The sequence below is a fragment of the Acromyrmex echinatior genome, chromosome 3, assembly GCF_024713525.1.
Source record: "Acromyrmex echinatior isolate Ae372 chromosome 3, ASM2471352v2, whole genome shotgun sequence".
NCBI lineage: Eukaryota > Metazoa > Arthropoda > Insecta > Hymenoptera > Formicidae > Acromyrmex > Acromyrmex echinatior.
The window spans coordinates 15329125-15349722 of record NC_141854.1 but is presented as its reverse complement, the minus strand read 5'-3'; the positions used below and the strand labels follow the sequence as shown (position 1 = coordinate 15349722).

General features: G+C 27.3%; 2 protein-coding genes across 17 annotated transcripts; one reads left to right on the top strand and one right to left on the bottom strand.

Moving 5' to 3' along the window:
* Positions 1–2566: 2566 nt before the first annotated feature.
* Clk (circadian locomoter output cycles kaput protein Clock) lies at positions 2567–8877 on the top strand. 15 transcript variants are annotated; one of them, XM_087404739.1, is made up of 13 exons: positions 2867–2956; positions 3481–3680; positions 4563–4699; positions 4778–4926; positions 5108–5199; positions 5350–5554; positions 5622–5717; positions 6084–6159; positions 6232–6470; positions 6531–6766; positions 7126–7545; positions 7784–7957; positions 8241–8877. In XM_087404739.1, exons 3-13 carry the CDS (start codon positions 4662–4664, stop codon positions 8694–8696), a joined length of 2181 nt encoding a protein of 726 aa, XP_087260865.1. In that variant the 5' UTR covers positions 2867–2956; positions 3481–3680; positions 4563–4661; the 3' UTR covers positions 8697–8877. The 15 variants fall into 15 exon arrangements, with proteins under 15 accessions (XP_011060136.2, XP_087260865.1, XP_087260856.1 ...); XM_087404740.1 differs by having other exon boundaries at positions 2932–3064; positions 3501–3680; XM_087404731.1 differs by having other exon boundaries at positions 2935–3173; positions 3365–3680.
* A 1108-nt stretch (positions 8878–9985) lies between these two features.
* Hn (phenylalanine hydroxylase) lies at positions 9986–17070 on the bottom strand. Of its 2 annotated transcripts, none has more exons than XM_087404744.1 (8): positions 16828–17070; positions 14201–14332; positions 13972–14126; positions 12845–13027; positions 12366–12562; positions 11597–11859; positions 11100–11329; positions 9986–10823 (listed from the first exon to the last, which is right to left on the bottom strand). In XM_087404744.1, exons 1-8 carry the CDS (start codon positions 16888–16890, stop codon positions 10661–10663), a joined length of 1386 nt encoding a protein of 461 aa, XP_087260870.1. In that variant the 5' UTR covers positions 16891–17070; the 3' UTR covers positions 9986–10660. The 2 variants fall into 2 exon arrangements, with proteins under 2 accessions (XP_087260870.1, XP_011060137.1); XM_011061835.2 differs by lacking the exon at positions 16828–17070 and adding an exon at positions 14641–14754.
* Between the last annotated feature and the right edge of the window lie 3528 nt (positions 17071–20598).

Here is a 20598-nt window from a genome sequence, read left to right as displayed (position 1 = left end):
ATTGATTAAAATAGCAATTTACAACTGTTATAATAAAACCAGAAAAATCATTAATAATAAAGATTAACAACAATGATTACTTAAATAAACAAATTCAACGGCGTGTTTATTTTGCTGAAGAGAATCCAACTAACTGAAGAGGATCACACATCAATAAAGATCGGAATGAGTAGTAAAATGAGTATTAAAATTCACAATTAATTATAAATATAATTATTTGTGTTTGTATTTTAAAATTTCATTGATCACATGTAATCGCGTACCAGATACTGATCAATGATTTTACCGTTATATTGTTACCTTACTTTAAAAAATGAAATAACTAGAAACATGTGATTTTACTATGAATGAATTAAATAAATATTATACTCTATTATCATTAAAAGTGAATTAATTGAATTTCTTAAAAAGTTGCTAAAATTATTACGATTAAAAAATGATAGTTTAAAAAAATTTATCGTAACTCAAAAAAGTCGTTTTTTTTTAAGAGGTAAAACAAAAACAACAATCTAATCATGTCAAGAATATATTTATTTTTGATGATATTATTTGATTAGTCAATAATTTTCTATCAAAAATAGGTTTTTCCTTTTTTTAAAAAACTTAATTTTTTTTAAAGTGTCACTTTAAAAATAGAAAAGCGATAAATCAAACAAATAAAGAATTTCAGCCATTTCGAATATAAATTTTGGCCTCTCCCGTATAGAAATGAGTAGTACTGCAAAAAAAAAATGTACTGCATAAAGAGTAGATTAAAACTGCGTAAGTGCCAATTACTACTTGTATAATAGCTGCAGTGTTACGACTTTATTAATACGGCGTATAGGACACATTTTGTTTCTTATGCTTGTAGGCTGTTTCGATTGATGATCTTTTATTATATTTAAAAATATTTCTAGATAAGAAATATTATTTTTTTTTATCCATCTGTTTCTTCTTCACAAGATTTATTTCTGCATCCAAGGTCTTTCTTGTTATGCCGTCACTGTGCAGTGACAGCACATGTAAGAATAATGCCCTGTTGTAAGTTGCTGCGCTTATCATAATACACATTTGATAATCTAGAATATGCCAAAGATTTTTAATATACTATACATACGAATATTTTGTTAATGACATTTCTCAGCTCTGATAATTCTGATGATGATCAATTGGAGAAGTAGAATGACATTTAAAGTACCAAAACAATTTTCTGCAAAGATTTAAGGATCTAAAACTACGTATTTAATTTTTAATATTTCTGTTATTATCTACAAAATGGAATACACTTGATAAGTGTAAGCGAGAGACGCTCAAAAATGGATGAAGTTCAAAGTTTAAATTATATCAAGATAAAAAATTAAGGTTTTGAATCAGTCGCTGAATCTATAACATATATGAAAAATATGATAGTTTTTAGGCATTTCATACATCCCTTTTCCCTCCTCTTTCGTTTATCTTAATAAAAAAAGTCGCGTTGTCTTGTGGCAGAGACAAATTGTGACGGCCAATCTCTCTTACAATTAGAGTATTTCTTTGCGAAACAATGCCACCAGTTTGGCGCGAACGTCGTGGAATTTATACTGGCGGACGATATTTCACGAGGTATCACGTCCGTTGCGAATTGCATTACGGACGTTCAATGACGTTGCTGCAACGGGATGCATGTGCAGACATGCAAGCCGTTGTTTGAAATAAACGCATGCACGTAGGTCGTAGCCAATCGCGGCTGGTCGAATGTGCGCCATAAGGTAACATACCACGCGCATTCATCGCAAATACACGATTGTAATAAGCGATAAAGCCGCGATTGCGCAGTGTGGGAAAACAACTCGACTGCCATTTTTCGCTACGTGAAAATCCATCCTGAGACCGACAGTGACGTGATTCGATATGGATAATACAGATGTGATTTTCTTTTTGTTGAACAATTTTTTTTCGTTGAAAGAAAAAAATATATGTACAAAAAATGAAAATTGTACAGGATTATTTGTTTTTCAAAATGAAATGCTGAAAAAATTGTGGGTGCGCTGAAAGATTCTCTTTTGAAATATGATAAAAAATGGCTATACATAATTTTATTGAATATATGTGTGCTTGCGTATTTTGAGTCTGTTAAATTTTAAAGATTTTGAAAAAAGGAACTATAACGTTTATTTAAATTTTATTGCTGGGGATTAGTAAAAGTATTTAATGTACGACGTTTTACCTACACACTTATCTAATACATTTATCACTGCGACTCTCAATGCAAGATCCAAAGTTCAAGTTTTTCTGAAGCCACAATTATTTCTCTATCAAAAAAAAGAGACAAAGTTTATTTAATTCTTTAAAAATAAAAATAGCTCTGCAGCAGAAATGGATGGATTTCTACCTTCCATCAATTTTCAAAAACGTTTCAGTTATCGAAATAAAAATATTAATGCTCTATTTTTAAAGTCACCGGGTGCGAAAACAAATTGAGATATCGGGAAGCTGTAATTAATACAGATTTAATTGAGAAACAATAAACTCTTATCAAATAGAGCATCATCAGCGCGCATTTTCACAGAGCGAAGGGGACTTTTGCGGAGGCGGTTGGCAGGTCTGGTTTGTCTGTTTCTACTTGGCCTACTCTCCGTGTGTTCCGCATAGGTTTTCGCAATCGCCGTGCGGAATCGCGGTAAAATCTCGCGATTACATTCACGATCGATTAGGCTCGGCAGCGCGGCTAATGAACCTGAGTGTGACGATGCAAGGCGCTATAGTCGGCAATCCGTTGCAGCGTCCTGCGTGATCGCGTAATTTACTCCGAGGCGTTGTGAAAATCGGAGCGACCGTCGTCAATCACCATCGCGACGGATGGTGACGCGGAGTGTTTTTTCTGAAAAATGTGGCGGTGCTTTCAACGAAAAACGTCACCTTGTGCGGCCGAATACGACATTGAGGAACGATTGGCGGAAGACTCGAAAGATCCAACGCACTTCCTCGACTTGAGGTCTCGTGAAAATTTCCGTGCGGTCTCGTGCGCATACGTGCGCAATAATGCATGTATAATTGATGCACGGCGGGCTGTTTCACACGGATATCCCTTTTCTCAATCGAAGTGGGTGAGACACCTCGATTCTCGCTGATAGATAGATGTTTTAGGCTCTCCGTACAAGAACATGATCCGTAACACGTTACGTTAAACACTGAATCGTTAGTTGAAGCTTGTACGTGACAGTAAAAATATCGACTTACGCATAAAGACAATCATAACGTAATATTTAATGTTACGTTATGATTTTCTTTATGATGTAAATTTACTGTTACGTATAGACTTCAGTTTACGATTAGTACTTAATGTAACGTAATGTGTTATGGATGTTCTCGTAGGGAGAGCTTTAAACATTTTTCTTCTCAGTGCAGCTAAAAGTCGTTTGGTTACTGACGATCATTTTCCTACAATATAAATTGTCTTATTGGGTTTCTCTGTGTGGATATTTCAATGTGATTGTAAAATTTAATGACACTTTTTAGTACATGTGTCATTATTATAGACTGATCTCGGCCTCATCTGGATGCCAATCTACTGATTGAAATATTTTTTTAATATTTGTGAACGAGTTTTACTATTCCTTTATTGTGGACTGTAATGACTATATGACTGTTACAATTATCGCATAGTATTTGAAAACTATTCCATGGAAAAATATTTATCTAAATATACAAAAAGAGATGTAAGCGCCATTAATCTGACAATATTTGCACATTGCATAACATATACTGCATCAATTAACATTTTAATAAATATTTAATACAAATGTGTATTTTTTAAATGCACATGTCTATTTATTTTAGATTTTTTTATGTACACTGAAAAAAATACTAAATTTCAATAAATATTTTCGAATAATTTTAAGTAAATATTTACTAAACATAAACATATATTTATTTGATACAAAAACCATTAATTTGATTTAATTATCATTTTTTTATCAATTGAATATTTATTTATTGTAAGTAAATGTTTATTTAGTACTATTCAAAGAAATATGTATTAAGATTTAATAATTTTTTTTAGAGCACAATATATATACATATATGTTTTTATTATTATTGTTATGTAAGCTAAAATAGTTTATTAGAGCAAAGTATGAAATATTATTTATGAATTAAAAGTAATAAATATTGTTTTTTATTTGTTCTTAAATTTTATAAGTTGAAAAATAATTATAAATAAATTATCATTTTAAGTATTTATATTATACATCCAGAGAAAAGATTGTTTCGATTTAAAGAAATTTTGGTTAAAGAAAAAGTTGCTTCGATTTAAAGAAATTTCAGTTAAAGAAAAAAATTTCTTGGATTTATGAAAAAATTTTATTTAATTTTAAAAAATAATGTTTAAATCAAAGAAATTTTTTCACAAATCAAAAAAGAAATTTTTTCTTTAATTGAAATTTCTTTAAATCGAAATAACTTTTTCTCTGGATGTATGTTTATACGAAATGTATATTTAAAATAAATTAGCGAAACTCAAGTAACAGTAATTAATTCAAGTAACAGTAATTAATAACAATATAAAAATAATACATTTCAACACTCTTCCCTCTTTATAGAAGCAGTATTACCATATAAGAAGTAAAATATTGCATAATTTTATTTCAAGAAATTTTACTATATTAACTTAAAGAACACGGTTTGCCTTCAGTGACATCATGGATGATGATATTGATGATAAAGATGATACAAAACGGTAACAACATATTAAAAATTCTTACGCAATTTATTATATGTTTGTCATAATAAATATTAAACGTATAAATATTTTCAGAAAATCGCGTAATCTCAGCGAAAAGAAACGCAGGGATCAATTTAACATGCTTGTAAACGAACTCGGTAGTATGGTTAGTGCAAATGCGCGGAAAATGGATAAATCTACGGTGTTGAAGTCGACAATTTTATTTCTAAAGAACCATAATGGTACGCGCAATATTCTTTACAATACTCTATTTGAAACCAAAATATCTTTTCAAATATTTCTAATTAAAATTATTAAGAGTTAGTAAACTCTAGTAAACGAGTTACTTTTTGTTTTTAAATTATTTGATAAACTTTTAAATATCATTTTTTAGAATTACAATATATTGTTGCTTATTTTCAGAGATAGCAGTTAGGTCGAGAGTACATGAGATTCAAGAAGACTGGAAACCGTCTTTTCTCTCTAATGAAGAATTTACTCATCTTATATTAGAGGTAAAATTGTATGTACAAAGTCATAAAAGATGAATAAGATGATAAAACTAAGATGATAACTAGACTAAGATGAATTCTGCAATATTGTAATATTTATTAGAAAATTTATTACTTAGGAATGTTTACTAATATACATTTATATAAATGTAGGCGTTGGATGGATTTATAATGGTTTTCTCTTCAAACGGACATATTTATTACGTCTCTGAAAGTGTTACGTCTTTGCTTGGGTATCTTCCAAATGAATTAGAAAACACGTCTATTTACGATATAACATATCAAGAAGATCAACCACATTTATACAATGTTTTGTTGAATCCCGGAAGCACACGAGATAGACGTAGTATAAAAAAAGGTATTTTTTATAGTTATTAGAAATTAGAAAATTTATGTGATTTTTATTAAATTTTTTATATTGACAGAGGATCAAATTTCTTTTACGTGTCATATCAAAAGAGGCGGACTCGATTTTCGGGAAGAATCTATCTACGAAATTGTACAGTTTATCGGATACTTTCGTGAGTAAAATATCTTAAAAATTTTAAATTTATTAAGTAATTTTATGTGATAAAATCTGTCTTTATCAAATTACTTTATATTTAACACTTTAGAGCTAATGTCAAAATTTATAATACAGTTACAATGCTGGGTTTGATCCATTTAATCTATGTTGACTAAAAGACATTAATTAATCTCAAAATGATAAAATTTATAATTATTATACGTATAAAAAAGAATAAATACTAAGTTTATTTTAATAATAATATTTTTAATTTGCAAATGTAACGTAAAAGATATAATTAAGAGGATCTAATAAACACATCGTTAGTTCCGGAAAAATCCTTTAAAATTAAGTTTTATTAAAGAATATTATGTTATTACAGGTTCTGCTATGGATAGCGATGTTGACAATCTAGTGCCAAGTCAGAAACTTAGTAATACTAGCGGATCAGATAACAAGTATTATCGCTAATCATATACATAGTATAAAAATAAAATCGCATAGCAATATATTTACGTTTAATTTTGCAGATTGGTTTTCGTGGGTACGGGACGTTTGCAAACTCCTCAGCTTATTCGAGAATTATCCGTGACAGATAGTACGAAGTCAGAATTCACATCTCGTCATAGTCTCGAATGGAAATTTCTATTTTTGGATCACAGAGCTCCGCCTATTATCGGATATCTGCCTTTTGAAGTTTTAGGCACTTCTGGTTACGATTATTATCACGTAGATGATTTAGATAATGTAGTTACGTGCCATGAATCTTGTAAGTATTAAAAAAATATAATCGATCATGCAGATGATTATTAATCGTGTTATCTTTTAGTGATGCAGAAAGGTGAAGGAACGTCTTGTTACTATAGATTCCTCACGAAAGGTCAGCAATGGATTTGGTTACAAACTAGATTTTACATTACCTACAATCAGTGGAACTCAAAACCAGAATTCATTGTGTGCACGCATTACGTGATCAGTTATGTCGATGTAATGAAGAAATTGCGTACAGAATTGGGGGATTATGACAAAACGCAAAATCAAGATATTTTACTGCCCGTAAAACAAGTAAGACGACAGATGACGCGCGATTATAGAATATTTCATAATTATTGCGATATTAATCATACAAGATAAAATAAATGCGTATATATAAATGTAAAGAATAAAAGCTTCAGAACGTATTTTATTACATTGAGAAAAAGTTCTAGTTAAAACTACGAACGAACCAGTAGATTCTGATCATATAAAAAATTATATTTATCATAATTAAATCTCATTATCTTAATTAGAATTTTGATTAATATAGCCAGATATCTTTGACTTGTTCATTTTCAACCAGAAATTTTTCTCATTTAAACTTTATTGTATTTGTGTGTATATGTAATAGGTATTTATCTTTGATTTATATCTTTACGCATATATAGGTGGCATCTTGTCAATCACCGTTAACGCAATGGTCAACCAAATCATCGAGAACATCGAAGTCACTGACAGTCGCTTCTAATCTCCGACATCGCGGTGACGATTCCAATACGTCCTCAATATCTGTCTCATTACGAAGTTCACCACACTCGCAAATAACACATGGATCGAGATCGAACGCAGCATCTGCAAGCAGTTCTGTTGTGTCAAAACCAATAGCTTCGGTTGACAGTAGGCAACAGCAACAAACACAACAACAGCAGCAATTACAGCAACAGCCACAACATCAACTTGATGTTAATCAGTCATGTATTAATTTTATGGATCCCACGCAATATGCAACGGTTAATTTGCAATCGGTAGTTACAACCGAATTTGCAACTCCTGCTGCTCCAATTCTGTCAACTGTACCTACTCATGAGGTAAAGAAATAAATAATTTGTTTTATTTTAATATTAATTACATGTTTGCGTTTATTTTATTGCACAATTATATAAAATGAACAATTTTCTGTTTCCAATTGCATACAATTTTTAACACACAATACAAATTTTATTATACAATCGTATTTTGATTAATTTTCATTAAATTGAGAATAAATTGGAACAGTTTAATTATATTTATGAAAATTTTTATTTACTGTATTCTCGATATTTTCAGATATTGCATCAGCAAGGTATAGTAATGACTTCTGCGCAAAATCAAATACAGGATGAATTGCAACGGAAGCATGAAGAGTTACAGCAATTAATTGTTCATCAGCAGGAAGAATTAAGAAGGGTTTCAGAACAATTGTTTATCGCTCGATATGGAATTCTCACGCCATTATTGAATGTTTGTATCTTTTAAATATATTTATATATTAAATAAGAAATTATGTCTAACTCTCTCTGTCTCTCTCTCTCTCTCTCTCTCTCTCTCTCTCTCTTTCTCTCTTTCTCTCTTTCTCTCTTTAATTTTTGGATAACTGATTATTTTTATTTGAGACATGCTTTTATTTATTTTGTATGCTTTTTACATATTTTGCTTTCTAAACTTTTTATTTGTGTTGAACATTAAAATTAGAGTTATTCACTTAACTATCTGCTTAAAAAATCTTTTGTGATTTATATTTCAGGCTGGTATACCGTATAATCCATCAAATCCGTGTCAACAAGCAAATCGGTGTAATACAAATAATACTAACGTGCAGTTATCCACATCCAACAGTGTACAAGGCGTAAATGTGCTTCCCATACCAATTACCGTACCAGTGCCTATAGTGCCTACGGAATTATTTTCGCATTCTTTACAAGTGAATCCGTCACCAGGCTCGACGCATGGCAATGTGGGCGCTATAATTCAAACCCAACAGCATTCGCAATTGCAACAGCAACAGCAGCAGCAACAGCAGCAACAGCAACCACAACCACAACAACAACAACAACAGCAACAACAGGGGTCATCGCAACAGGAAGGTAGCAATTCCAGTCTCGGTCTCGTGCCTTTCCAGATCTGTCTACAACAGGCCGAGATGATCTACAGTAACATGGAGGCGTCCTCAAATCAACAACAGAGATCATCGCAAAATTAAAAAAGACTCTCTTTTATTTTTGATATTTTAACTGTATGAACAAAAACTTTCTTTTTTTTAAATGTAGAACTCTACAAAGTTTTTTTAAGTTCGTTTTGTTTATTTATTGCATGTACTATACAAAGAAAACAGTAGATAATATTTTATGTAAAAAAAATATAAACATATATTTTTTCTTGTCCTTCTTTTTCTTTTTTCTTCTGGAGAAAGATGCAATTTTTGTAAAAAATGTTATATGTTGCATGTGTACAAAAAGATTCTAATTGTAAAAAGTTATAGTAAGTTCATTGTATAATAGCAGCAGCCAAATATTATGTAAACTGTGACAGAATTTTGATATAGTGCAATAGTGTACAAGTTTTTATATATTGGCTATTTCTCACTCTACCATTGTATATTTGTTTATAATTGTATCTTTATTTTCTTGTGCTATGGTCTATAGAGAGTTCTATATACATAAATATAATGAACTATTTATTAATTTTATTTTCAAGAAACTAATATATGAGACAATATAAAGCAAAGTATTATTGTGCAAATATGTATTTTACATAAAATCAGAATTTATAAAAATTAATTATATTTATTATAAAATGATTTTGCAAAGAATTAAGTTTTGATAAGGAACATTAACTTAAATTTCACTTAAAGTAAAATTTTTTAATTTAAAGTCTGATGACTTTTTTTCCAAATTACAGATACTAATATTTTTTTTCTGCACATAATAATTGTTACGTTTTGCTTAACCTGATTTTTTTTGAGAATGTAATTTATATTTTTATACAGAAAAATAGATTCTTAAATTACATATCTATTTTGGAAAAAGATTAAATAATTAAATATTTAAAAGATACTGAGTTAATTGTTTGTGTATAGTGATAAAATTACAAATATTCTCAATAATATGTAACAGTAATATTGAGTATATAATGAAAGAATCTACATATTTATTGGATACCATTAAGAAGAACATTACTAAGAAAGTAAAAGTATACTATATTTAATATAAAATTTTTATATAAATTTTGATAATCTTTTGAGAATAATTTGATTGTTTTAAACAATTGTAAACTTTTATAATAAATGAGATAGTTACAATCGAAAGAAATCATCACGCTTGTGTAGGTATATTTATTGAATTTGTTTTTCTAGTAAATGTTATCAAAGTCAACGGAGAAGGGACCAACCTCCATATTTTCCGAAACAGGGTGTGCGTACGTGCGTGTGTGTGTGTGTGTGTGTGTGTGTGTGTGTGTGTGTGTGTGTGTATTCATATATTTGAATATTAATGGCGATAAAAATAATATATATTTTGTGGTATGTACATGTATAATATTATCATTTTCATACATATCTAATGTATTATAATATAGATGTATCTTAGATTGCTATAACATTTTTTAATTATTACTTGATATAAATACCGTTAATGTACAAAAAACATTATAGAACAAAAAACAGTAAAATCGATCAAATTACGATTCCATATTGCGTCCATATTGATGTGATGACAATATTCTTCAAACGCTTGCGTAGAATATGAAATACAAAATTAATGTTAATTGATATAAATAATTTTGGCAACGTTGATAATTTCGTATAACATAGTTGACAGTTTCGTATCATATAGTTGACAATATCGCATAATTGACAATTTCGTATCACATAATAACATTTGAAATAAGTGTATATTAAATAATTACTTTTTAAGAAGTGTCTCTACAAGATTTTATTGTTCCTAATGGTATAATTTTTTTTTTTACGTTGTCATAACTAATATACATTTATTACATTTAACAAAAATTATAAAGATGTATATGATGTACAATATTTATTTAATATATTGAGATTTAAAAGTGTTTTAATTTCTTTCTTTAAAAAAAATGATCCTTTTATATAAGTATTTTATACATAAATTGTGACACTTATTATTTTAAAACATATGTAAAAATAACAAAATAAAATTAATGGTGTAGTTTTTTTAACGCATCCGTTAAAATTTGTAATTCTTGATTTACATTATTTACAAGAGCTTCCACTTGTTGTTTACTGTCAATAATGCTGATACTCTGTGTATAAGCATCATATCTCACTCCGAATTTCCTTGGTATATTTTGAGCAAATTTTCTAAAATTAAAAAATTTATTATTCTTTTATTTAATATTAACAATTCTTTTTGTGTTCAATTGGAACTGTTACATAAATTGTAGATTTACATGATAACTGCAAACAAACAAGGATACATTTTATGCGTAAGTAAGCGCGATATATCTTGTACAAAATGCGTTATATCTTTGTATTGCCAATATTGCGCGCTATAAAATAGGAAGAAAATAAGTGTGACATGGGGCAAGATAGATAAGAACGAAATCTGCGACATTTGCTTATTGTTCTTATACTTACATCATCTTTTGCTTGGCATCATCGAAGTCTTCGGCAACAAAATATACTGGTTGATATTCTGTTATCGGATATTTTTGTAATGAAGTCTTCGGTGGATCAAAAGGTCGAAGTTCTGACTTGCCGCTCAAACAATATTCCAATTCGCCAAAAGATGAGAGTAAACCGGCACCATATGCCTTTAATTCTCCATTTTGTCGACATATTCCGTATTCTACCGTAAACCAGAAACACTATAAAAATAAAATTATATTTTAAATAAATTTAACACTATTTATTTTTTAAGTAACTTTTGATATATTATTTGTATTTTTTTTTATTTATTTTTATATTATTAACAAACTCTAATATTATTGAAAATCGAATTTACAATAGTATAGTTACAATTTTTTTTAGTCTTTGAATTATCATAAATCTTTACACCATAATCGATTATGTATATTTTTATAGTTCTATGGCTATAAAACATTACAAGTTTTAAATTTAAGATGTTTTAATACCGTTGCAAGTTTCTCTATATATTCATCTGGAGCACCAAGGGACGCTAAACCGATAACTTGTGAAAACTGTGCAAAAGATGGATCAGCTAAGAGTGGTACATGGCCCAAAATCTCATGGCATACGTCCGGTTCCGGTGTGTAAAGTGGTTTACTGCTATGTCGTATGTATTGCGTGCTATGAAACACTCTGAAGGCTAATCCAGCCAGAAAATCACGTGAAGATAATAATCCCGCCACTGGGCGAAGTGTAAAGCCCGTAGAATCTGAAGAAATTGATTAAAAAGTAGAAAATCGATTACAAAAATAAAATTATACCATTGAATTGCGCTGTCAACTAGTTAACAATTTGTCTTTTCTGTGATATAGATAAAAAAAAAAAGAAAAATTGATTCTGTGATATAGATAAAAAAAAAAGAAAAATTGATCAAATAGAATTTACGCTATCTGGCATTGATATAATTAAAAAATTCTTAAACGTCTTACTATAAAAATAATACATTGACATATAGCATACTCAACCCAATTCGATTTTTTTATAACTTTCATAAAAATGAATGATATTGTAAATTTTTTTTCAATTGAAACGTCAAATATTAAGAAATGGTACTAAATGTACGTATTTTTCATAAAGAACGTATTAATCATAAAGAAGCAATAGGAAAAGCATTCGAAAAGTCGGATACTATCGCAAAGATGTTCAGAATTAAATTAACTATAAAACTTTCTTTTCCACAGCTGCATACATTTAAAAATGTTAATGAGATGTTACCTTTCAAGAAGTTGGATATATCTTCCAATTGGGGTATATTGTCTTCTCGATAGCCACAGTTTTCGATAAGTAGTGGAAAAACATGATTATGTTCTCTGCATGCGTACTTTGGATAAAGCTTAGTCAAATTTTTGAAGATTACGCCCCACGTAGCTATTTCTTCGGGCGTGTATTCCACTTTTGGAATAGGTTGTCCGCTAAAATATGGTACATATATTGCATATAATATTTTTGTCTTTTAAGTTCTAATAATTCTAGTCTAATAATATATATATATTTTTACAATACGATATTCAATCTCCTGTTCTATCCCAAGGAACATGACATCAAAAAAAGTCAAAATGATGTACTTTGATGTCAAAGTGATGATTTTTTGTTACAAAATTTAATTGTTTATTGAGCTTTAAGCATCAAAGTAAAGTCATTTTGATGTTATTTTGATTTTTTGTTGATAGTTTTGTGTGTTCTTTAGGACTTACTGTTTGTAATGATAAGCAATGTCTGCGAAAAATTTTCTTCTTTTTCTATATACAGGATCCGTAAAACCAGGATGATCGCTGTCAAGTTCGGCACCGTAAGATAAAATTTGATTAGCAAACTTATCGAGATCGCGTATTCTCCTTGGGAACCATGGTACAGTATTCATATTATCTTTGTGATCACTAAAAAGATGTAATAATTTACTTTTAATTTTCCCAAGTAGAACAAGTCACGGTAACGTCAAAATGACATCATTTTGATGTTATCGTGACTTGTTGTTCTGCTTGTTGGATTATTATGTACGTAATACACAATTTTATTGTTTACATAAATATTGAATAATTTAAATATGTACGATATGTCTTGATGAAATAGAACGCATAAATTGATTATGAAAGAAGGTGAATTGATAGAGATGATTGAAATCTTTTGTTTTGCAATAATGAGAATTAAAAGAAATGACTATAAGAGTTAAATAAACTTTTGTTATAGTTTCATATATTACAACAAAGTAATTAATAATTAATAAATAAAAAAAAATGAATAATAAATATTTTTTACTTATCAAGTAGATTCTTAGCCTAGTAGATTAATAATATTAATGTGAAAATTTAAAACAGATCAATGTAATTATATAATTCTCAATCTGTATAAAAAGTTAATTATTTTTATAATTTATATTTAAAGGCAGTAACATTTATCTGAAATATTTGTAATAAAATTATTTTATTAAATAATATTATAATATAAATGCTTAAAGTATTGGCTATTTACTTGTGAATACTTTTTATTCTAATAAGAATAAAATTGTTTCTAACTTGAAATAATTCTGAAGTTATTGCCTGTGGTACATGTTTGTTTAATTGAAAATATATTTACAAGTAAATAGATAGCAGTTTAACTACAAAAAAAAACAAATTTAAGAATATGAGATAAAAGTCAATTTTAAGATTAATTTAACTAAAGTTGTCAAATAATTATTATAACATTAATAATAAAAATTAATAAATAAAACGAAATTATTAAAAAATAATTTGACAACGTTGCTATTTATAACAAGATCATTATAATAGAAAAATTGAAACATATATTACAATTAATTTTTAAATATAAATGTAACTCTTACCTAGAGATTATCGAAAAATAGCTGCATTGATCTTGTAAAGCTTCAATTACAGAAGCTATATTACCACTCGGTGCACAGTCTACCATAAATTCATAGTTGTTTGGTCGTCGAAGAGAACTTCTGGACTCAATATGCAATAGATTCACTTTGTGTTTCTAAAATAATGTGTGCCCTTAATCTCATATGTGTTCTTTAAATTTATACGTTTGATCAATGAAATTTCACTTACGACGAAAAGCTGAAGATATTTTCCCAGCGATCCAACTTCATCTTCTTCTTTTGGAGAAAAAATTAAGCAAGTGAAGGCCGAATTTCTATCTTCCTTGATATAATTTCTGCCATAGAGTAGTTTTGGCTGACACTATATTCAAGATTAATTATAATGCGTTAAATAAATCTTTCTTTTATAAGAATATTTTAATATCTCTATTCGTAAAAGTCAACGTTTTAATATGTTGATATTTCATGATTTTCGAATGTTTTGATAAAAATTGTAATTATTATTTTAAAGGAGTTATATTGTGGTTATATTTATAGCTAATATTTTATTCAATAAATATTCTCATGGAAATGGATAGACATGATAAGAAAGTTTTCCGTATACTTTTGAATATGTAAAAGTGTACGTAGATTTAAAATTAATAATTTTGTTTATTAAAAAACATATACCATTGGTACCATTACAATTGTCATTTTATGATTAAATAATAGCGGTTTTTAAATTCGAATAATATTCACGTGTCGCTATAATAAACTGTGAACGGCAGACAAATTAAAACTATGATTAAACGATATATATATATATAGCAAGAACCTTCCCCTCCTGTTCTGATCAAGTATTGCATGATAATTCCGATAAATGTCAAAATTTTTGCATACATAATGGTTTTTTTACATACGTATAAAAAATGTATAAATATCCGTAGATAAAAATAGTATGACGTACGTATTATAACAGTAACAACAAGAACTCATTTTATAGACAATTAAGTTATTTTTATTATGAAAAAGAATCATAAAAATTTCGTATACTGTAATCCGGGAAAGATCTTACATCATTTTGGAGAACAGTTTTGAAATCAAGGTTGATTTCTCTGTGTAATTTGCTTGAAATGAAAAAAATTGCTTCACTGACATTTATAAATAATGTTGATCTGCTGTATCGAATGTCAAAATAATATCTTTGGAGGATTCGCTTTTTGCATAAAATTAATTTGTTTTTCATATGGACTGTGGATATATTTATTATCATTGTCTAACTGATGTTTTTGTCATTTCTTTTATACATTTTAAAATCATTTTGACGAAATGTTCATACGAAACAATAACTGCGATTATGAACATCATGAAATTCCATAACAATCAACTATTTAACCGTTTGTGAGTATCAGACATCTTCCATCAACATAACAGTCATCAAGATTACTACATAAATTGGAATACATTACATCATGTTTTTTATCTCTTTGACGATGGTAACTAATGTAAAAAGAGAGAGAAGGATAATATCTGAAGATGGCTCAATATAAGAAACATATAATAATATTTTTAGATTCTATTATGTATGTATTTAACTCTAATTAATAATATTTATACGTTCATATTCTTAAAAAATCGATTCTTATTTGTTCGTTTATCGTTATATTGTTATTGCATTTATAAATTATGTGTATAAGAAAACAATAATTATTATATTAAGAAAGTCTACATAAGAAATTCTTGAGAATCTTATCATTATTATAAAATACAATTTTATTTAAAAGTACGCAACACTGAGGGTTCCGTTGTTTGATTAATAATATGGTTCTCGAAAAATCCAACACGCAACAATTAATTTTATTTCATTATCTTTTATGTTTAAACATCGATCGATACGATGGTACGTATATTGAATCAAAATTAAATTGTTCTTTAAAATTTTGTGTATCTGTTTATGTAAAGTATACACAAAGCATTAAACATTACATAATGCTTGATATAATTAATTATAGTTGTCTAATTTATATATTGAAATCTCAATGTCAAAAGTATTTGATTTATTTTAGAAAACGTTATTTAAAAAATATTTTAGTGAAGTTTTATTAAAATTTTTTATTAAAATTGTATTAATTTTATATTAATTTACAATTAGAAGCAGCGTAGTATAGTATTTAAAAATATAACATATTTTTAGAATGTAATAAAATTAGTAGATTCTCTGCACTCAATAATATCAAATCACGATATTTTTAAACTATAAATTTTAAACCACGCGATATTATAAATATCTTTATAAGTTCATATTGTTTCTCTATAAATTTATATTATTATTTATAAATTAAATTAATAATTTATATATTAAATTAATACTTATAAATTAAATTAATAATTATAAATTGTTTCTGTTTATAAACTGTTCTATGTACATTTCAAGTAATGTATACAATACAGTATAGAAGTAGCATATATATTTTTATTATTAAATATTGTACTCTCTCTATAGGTTATATTATTAGTTATAAGTTTAATTTGATTGCTTTTATTTACAAATTATCCTATAAACTTAAACTTTTAGAGGTGGGTTGTACTTAAAATACAAAATATAAATAATAGGGAGCATACAACCACAGCATTAGATATTTTAAGAGAAAGTCATATATTTAAAATTATATTATGATAAAAAGCAGACGTTTTATATCCTATAAATGTTTTTCTATTCTTCTCGGTTCAAGTAAGTTGAATATTTAACCATTGTAATAAAAAATAATTATCTCTACAAAATAGTTAGCATTTCATTTTAAAAAGTATATTATAAAAAATAATAATACATCTTGTTTTGTGTGTGCTATTTTATAATAATAATTTTTTTATAATTACCTTATCTGAAGCTGAGTTGCTATTTTCTATTTTCTTAAACATTTGATTTGTTTGCGTGTACATTTTATTATTAAAAATTAAAAAATATAAACAATTAGTAAACTTTCTTTTAAAATGATTCAGTTGTCCTTCGATCAACGACGCAGAAGAACTGATGCTTGGAACGGCGTGGCTATCAGTTTTAATAAGTTTCTTAATAGAAGAATCGTTACGAACTAAACTTTGTGAAACACTAAAGCATTAATTGATATATGCAGTGCGTTGCGATGAAATATGTTGTAAACTCATCGTAAAGGGTCAAGGAGTTATCAAAAAAGTAATACGATAATGTAATATTATTTACGAATTTTATGAAATCATTTATCTTTTATAAATATACATATATCTATTTTTTTATATGAATCTTATTTATCTCTACGTATTGCTAATCATATATACTGGTGTCTTAAAATTCGCGTGCACAAGTTAATATTAATAGTCCATTCTTATTTCAAGATTGTCTTATTAAGAATAAATAAGACTTTGTGATTAGTTTATGACATCAAGATTAAACAATAATCAAATGAAAATAAAAAATGTTTTAAGAACAAATAAAAAAAGAAGATAAAAGTGCCAATATCAGCCAATGTCGGAGTATATAAGTTAACACTTACATTGTTAAAATATTACATTGGTATTGCAATTAGTAATCGTAAATGTTTATAGTTTTGGTATTCTTCACTATGAAAAAGTATAGCAAATATTGAATTAAAAAGGTTTAATAAGAGTATATAATGTTTAAATAAAAATAAAAAACCGATTATACAATAAGTTATGAGATCTACAAAGCAGTCGCGAGACAATTTTGTATTAAAAAATGTCATAGGCCGACATTCATAGTGGTCTCTTTTATTTAAGATAGTTTTATTAAATAAAATTTTAAAATAGTATGAACCAATTAAAAAATCGTGTTAGTATCTTAAGACATTATTTAAGATACTAACTTGAAATAAGAACGGACTATGAAATAAGAACCGATTATAGATATTCATAAGTTAATATTTATAATCAATATTTATAGTATAGATTCTTATATTTTAAGACCGTATTTAAGTACAACCTTAAAATATCATATATAAATCAAAGATTAATATTATTATAATAGTTGAGTCTTATATTTAAGTACAGTCTTATGAAGTCAATCACAGAATTAGCATCTTAAGATATTAAAATAAGAACCGATTATATAATATTTATAGTCCTTATTTTGAAGACCGTTAATAAGTTTTGTTTTAAGACACTCTTTAGATTAAAGTTGGAGAATAAGCAAAGCTTGATCAAAATCTATATACATGATTTTTGCCTTAATCCATTAAGAATCAAAATAAATTTTTTTTCTCAAAATTTAAAATCTTTTTAATGGCGAGCTACTACGCCCTTAAGGAGCCTACTTGCCAAAAATTTTCACTCTGGGTTGGTCGTTTAGGCAGAGGAGGGGAGTGGTCAATTTTGCGACCATTGGTCAATTTTGATCCCAGAGTGATCAAATTAACTTACTTTTTTTGGTCAAAAAATCGACAAGCGGTCTTTAATGGTTAATAAGTGTAAGCTCAAAGTTATCTTATTAAATATTTCATAATCACATAAAGTTATCTTATTTGATATATTGCTATAATAAATAAGATGATATATTGCCGATATATTGCTTGTGATCTTCGTGAAATCATGTCAGTAAAATTTGTGTATATGTGACTTGTCACATGACAAAAACGATCTTTCGGACTGTCTTATTGTGTTTTAGAAACATATCTTATTTGAAATAAGTATAGACTTAAGGTTATCTTATTAACCATGTATTCATAGTCATATAACTATAATATTCGTGAGAGCTCATATTGTTCTCACACGTTAACACGTCATGCGTGCAAGAATGTTAGCACACGTCACCTTGCAAGCGTAAAAGATGTCACTCATGATGAGTTATTATATGAAAGTAAAAGATCTTATTGTTAATCAATTTGTTTATAACAGTTAAGATTCATGTTTATTAGACATAATATAACAATTAAGTTTATTTCTAAAGTTATTTAAAAAATGTAATTAAAGAATTATAATTTAGAATAAAGAAACAATTAATTATTTAGTTATTATTTTATAATAGATACAATTAACAATAATAATTTACATTGTTAACATAATTTCATATACTAAAAAAAATTAATTTTTGCATAATCCTATGCGTATAATTGATTTAAATATAAAAAGTAATCTGTAATAAAAAAATAAGATATTTAAAAATTACTATTTGTTTATTTGATTGTTTACAACAATAGAAATTACAATCCAAGTTTTGTGAAAAACCATCATTATTAGTAACTTTGGGTCAATTAAGTTAATAGAATTATTTTTGTGAAAAAAGCGCAGATATAATAATTTGTTTCAATAATTAGTTTACAAAAATTAAATTAAATGTTTATTTAATTATTTGAACTGTATGTATAATTAAAGCTTTGAATCACATACATATGCATGTGCACGATGTCTTGTTAGATTTCACAAGAATTTTATATGATACAATATATCTAAATCTCAATATTTGATATATGACTATAATTACTTCATAACAAAATTTTTCGATTGATATCACTAATAGCAGCTGAAAATAAGATAAGTATTGAAAATCAGATAAATTCTGGTTCCAAATATTGCATTTCAAACAATATACTTTAATCTTTAGACTGTTGGGAAAGCCACTTTTATAGCTCTTGTAGGTATACAATTAGTAGAGGAAAGTTCCCTATTATGAAATAAATGCCTAATATGAGATAACGACGTTTCGGTTAAACTAATAAATACTATCTATTGGTTCCACTATGAATTTATCACTCTTGAATTGAAAACTATTTAGTAGAAAATTTATTACTAAATCATGCCTGTCGTTGTAAAAAGAAATTTTAGAATTTGGATGTCTTCAAGTTTCATTGAGATAAGCCTTGTTTATTATTTAACGAAAAAGTAAATATTTAATAATAAATTCTTCATGTATCGAATAAAACTAACAGAAAAATAAGATAAATTTTTTCGGAAATTCTTTCGGAAATTCTTTCGGAAATGATACATATAAAAAGACGAACAAGAGGTATCAATAAGCAAAGTGACACGGAAAGTTTGCCTGATGTTTATCTTCCTCTTCTTAAGAAGGATCTCTCTTTCTTTTAATAAATAATTCTAAAATTTTCTAAACTGTTAACTCATATATATATAATAAATAGTGGCAAAATACATGATATGACAAATAACAACACATAATGTCATGACAAAATTCTAATTGTGTAAAAGAAGTACTTGAGATTCGTTTAATTTTTTGTGCTAAAACAGGTAACGATTTTATTTCTTTATATTCCGACTAGAAGATATTAATGATGTACAAATTTATTTTAAATTAGAATCTGGAAATTCTTGTTCTACACTTTTCGTGATATGACAATTAGCGTTGTAACATTTCGTATGAAGCATCTTCACATAGAAAAGAACACGTTTATTTAATTACAACCGATTGTCAACTATATGTAACTATATGTAACTTTTTTTAAGAATATTACTGAATTTCTGAAGATGGCCAGATTGTGACCGAAACATTTAATGTTTTAATTAATGTAATAATAATTAAATATCACAAACTATAACTTGTGCTGTGGTTTTTTATGCTCTTCTTTTTATATGTTTTCAAAATTATAACCACGTTAGTTTTCAAGATGTATTTTATATTTTTATATTTTTATGTCACACCTT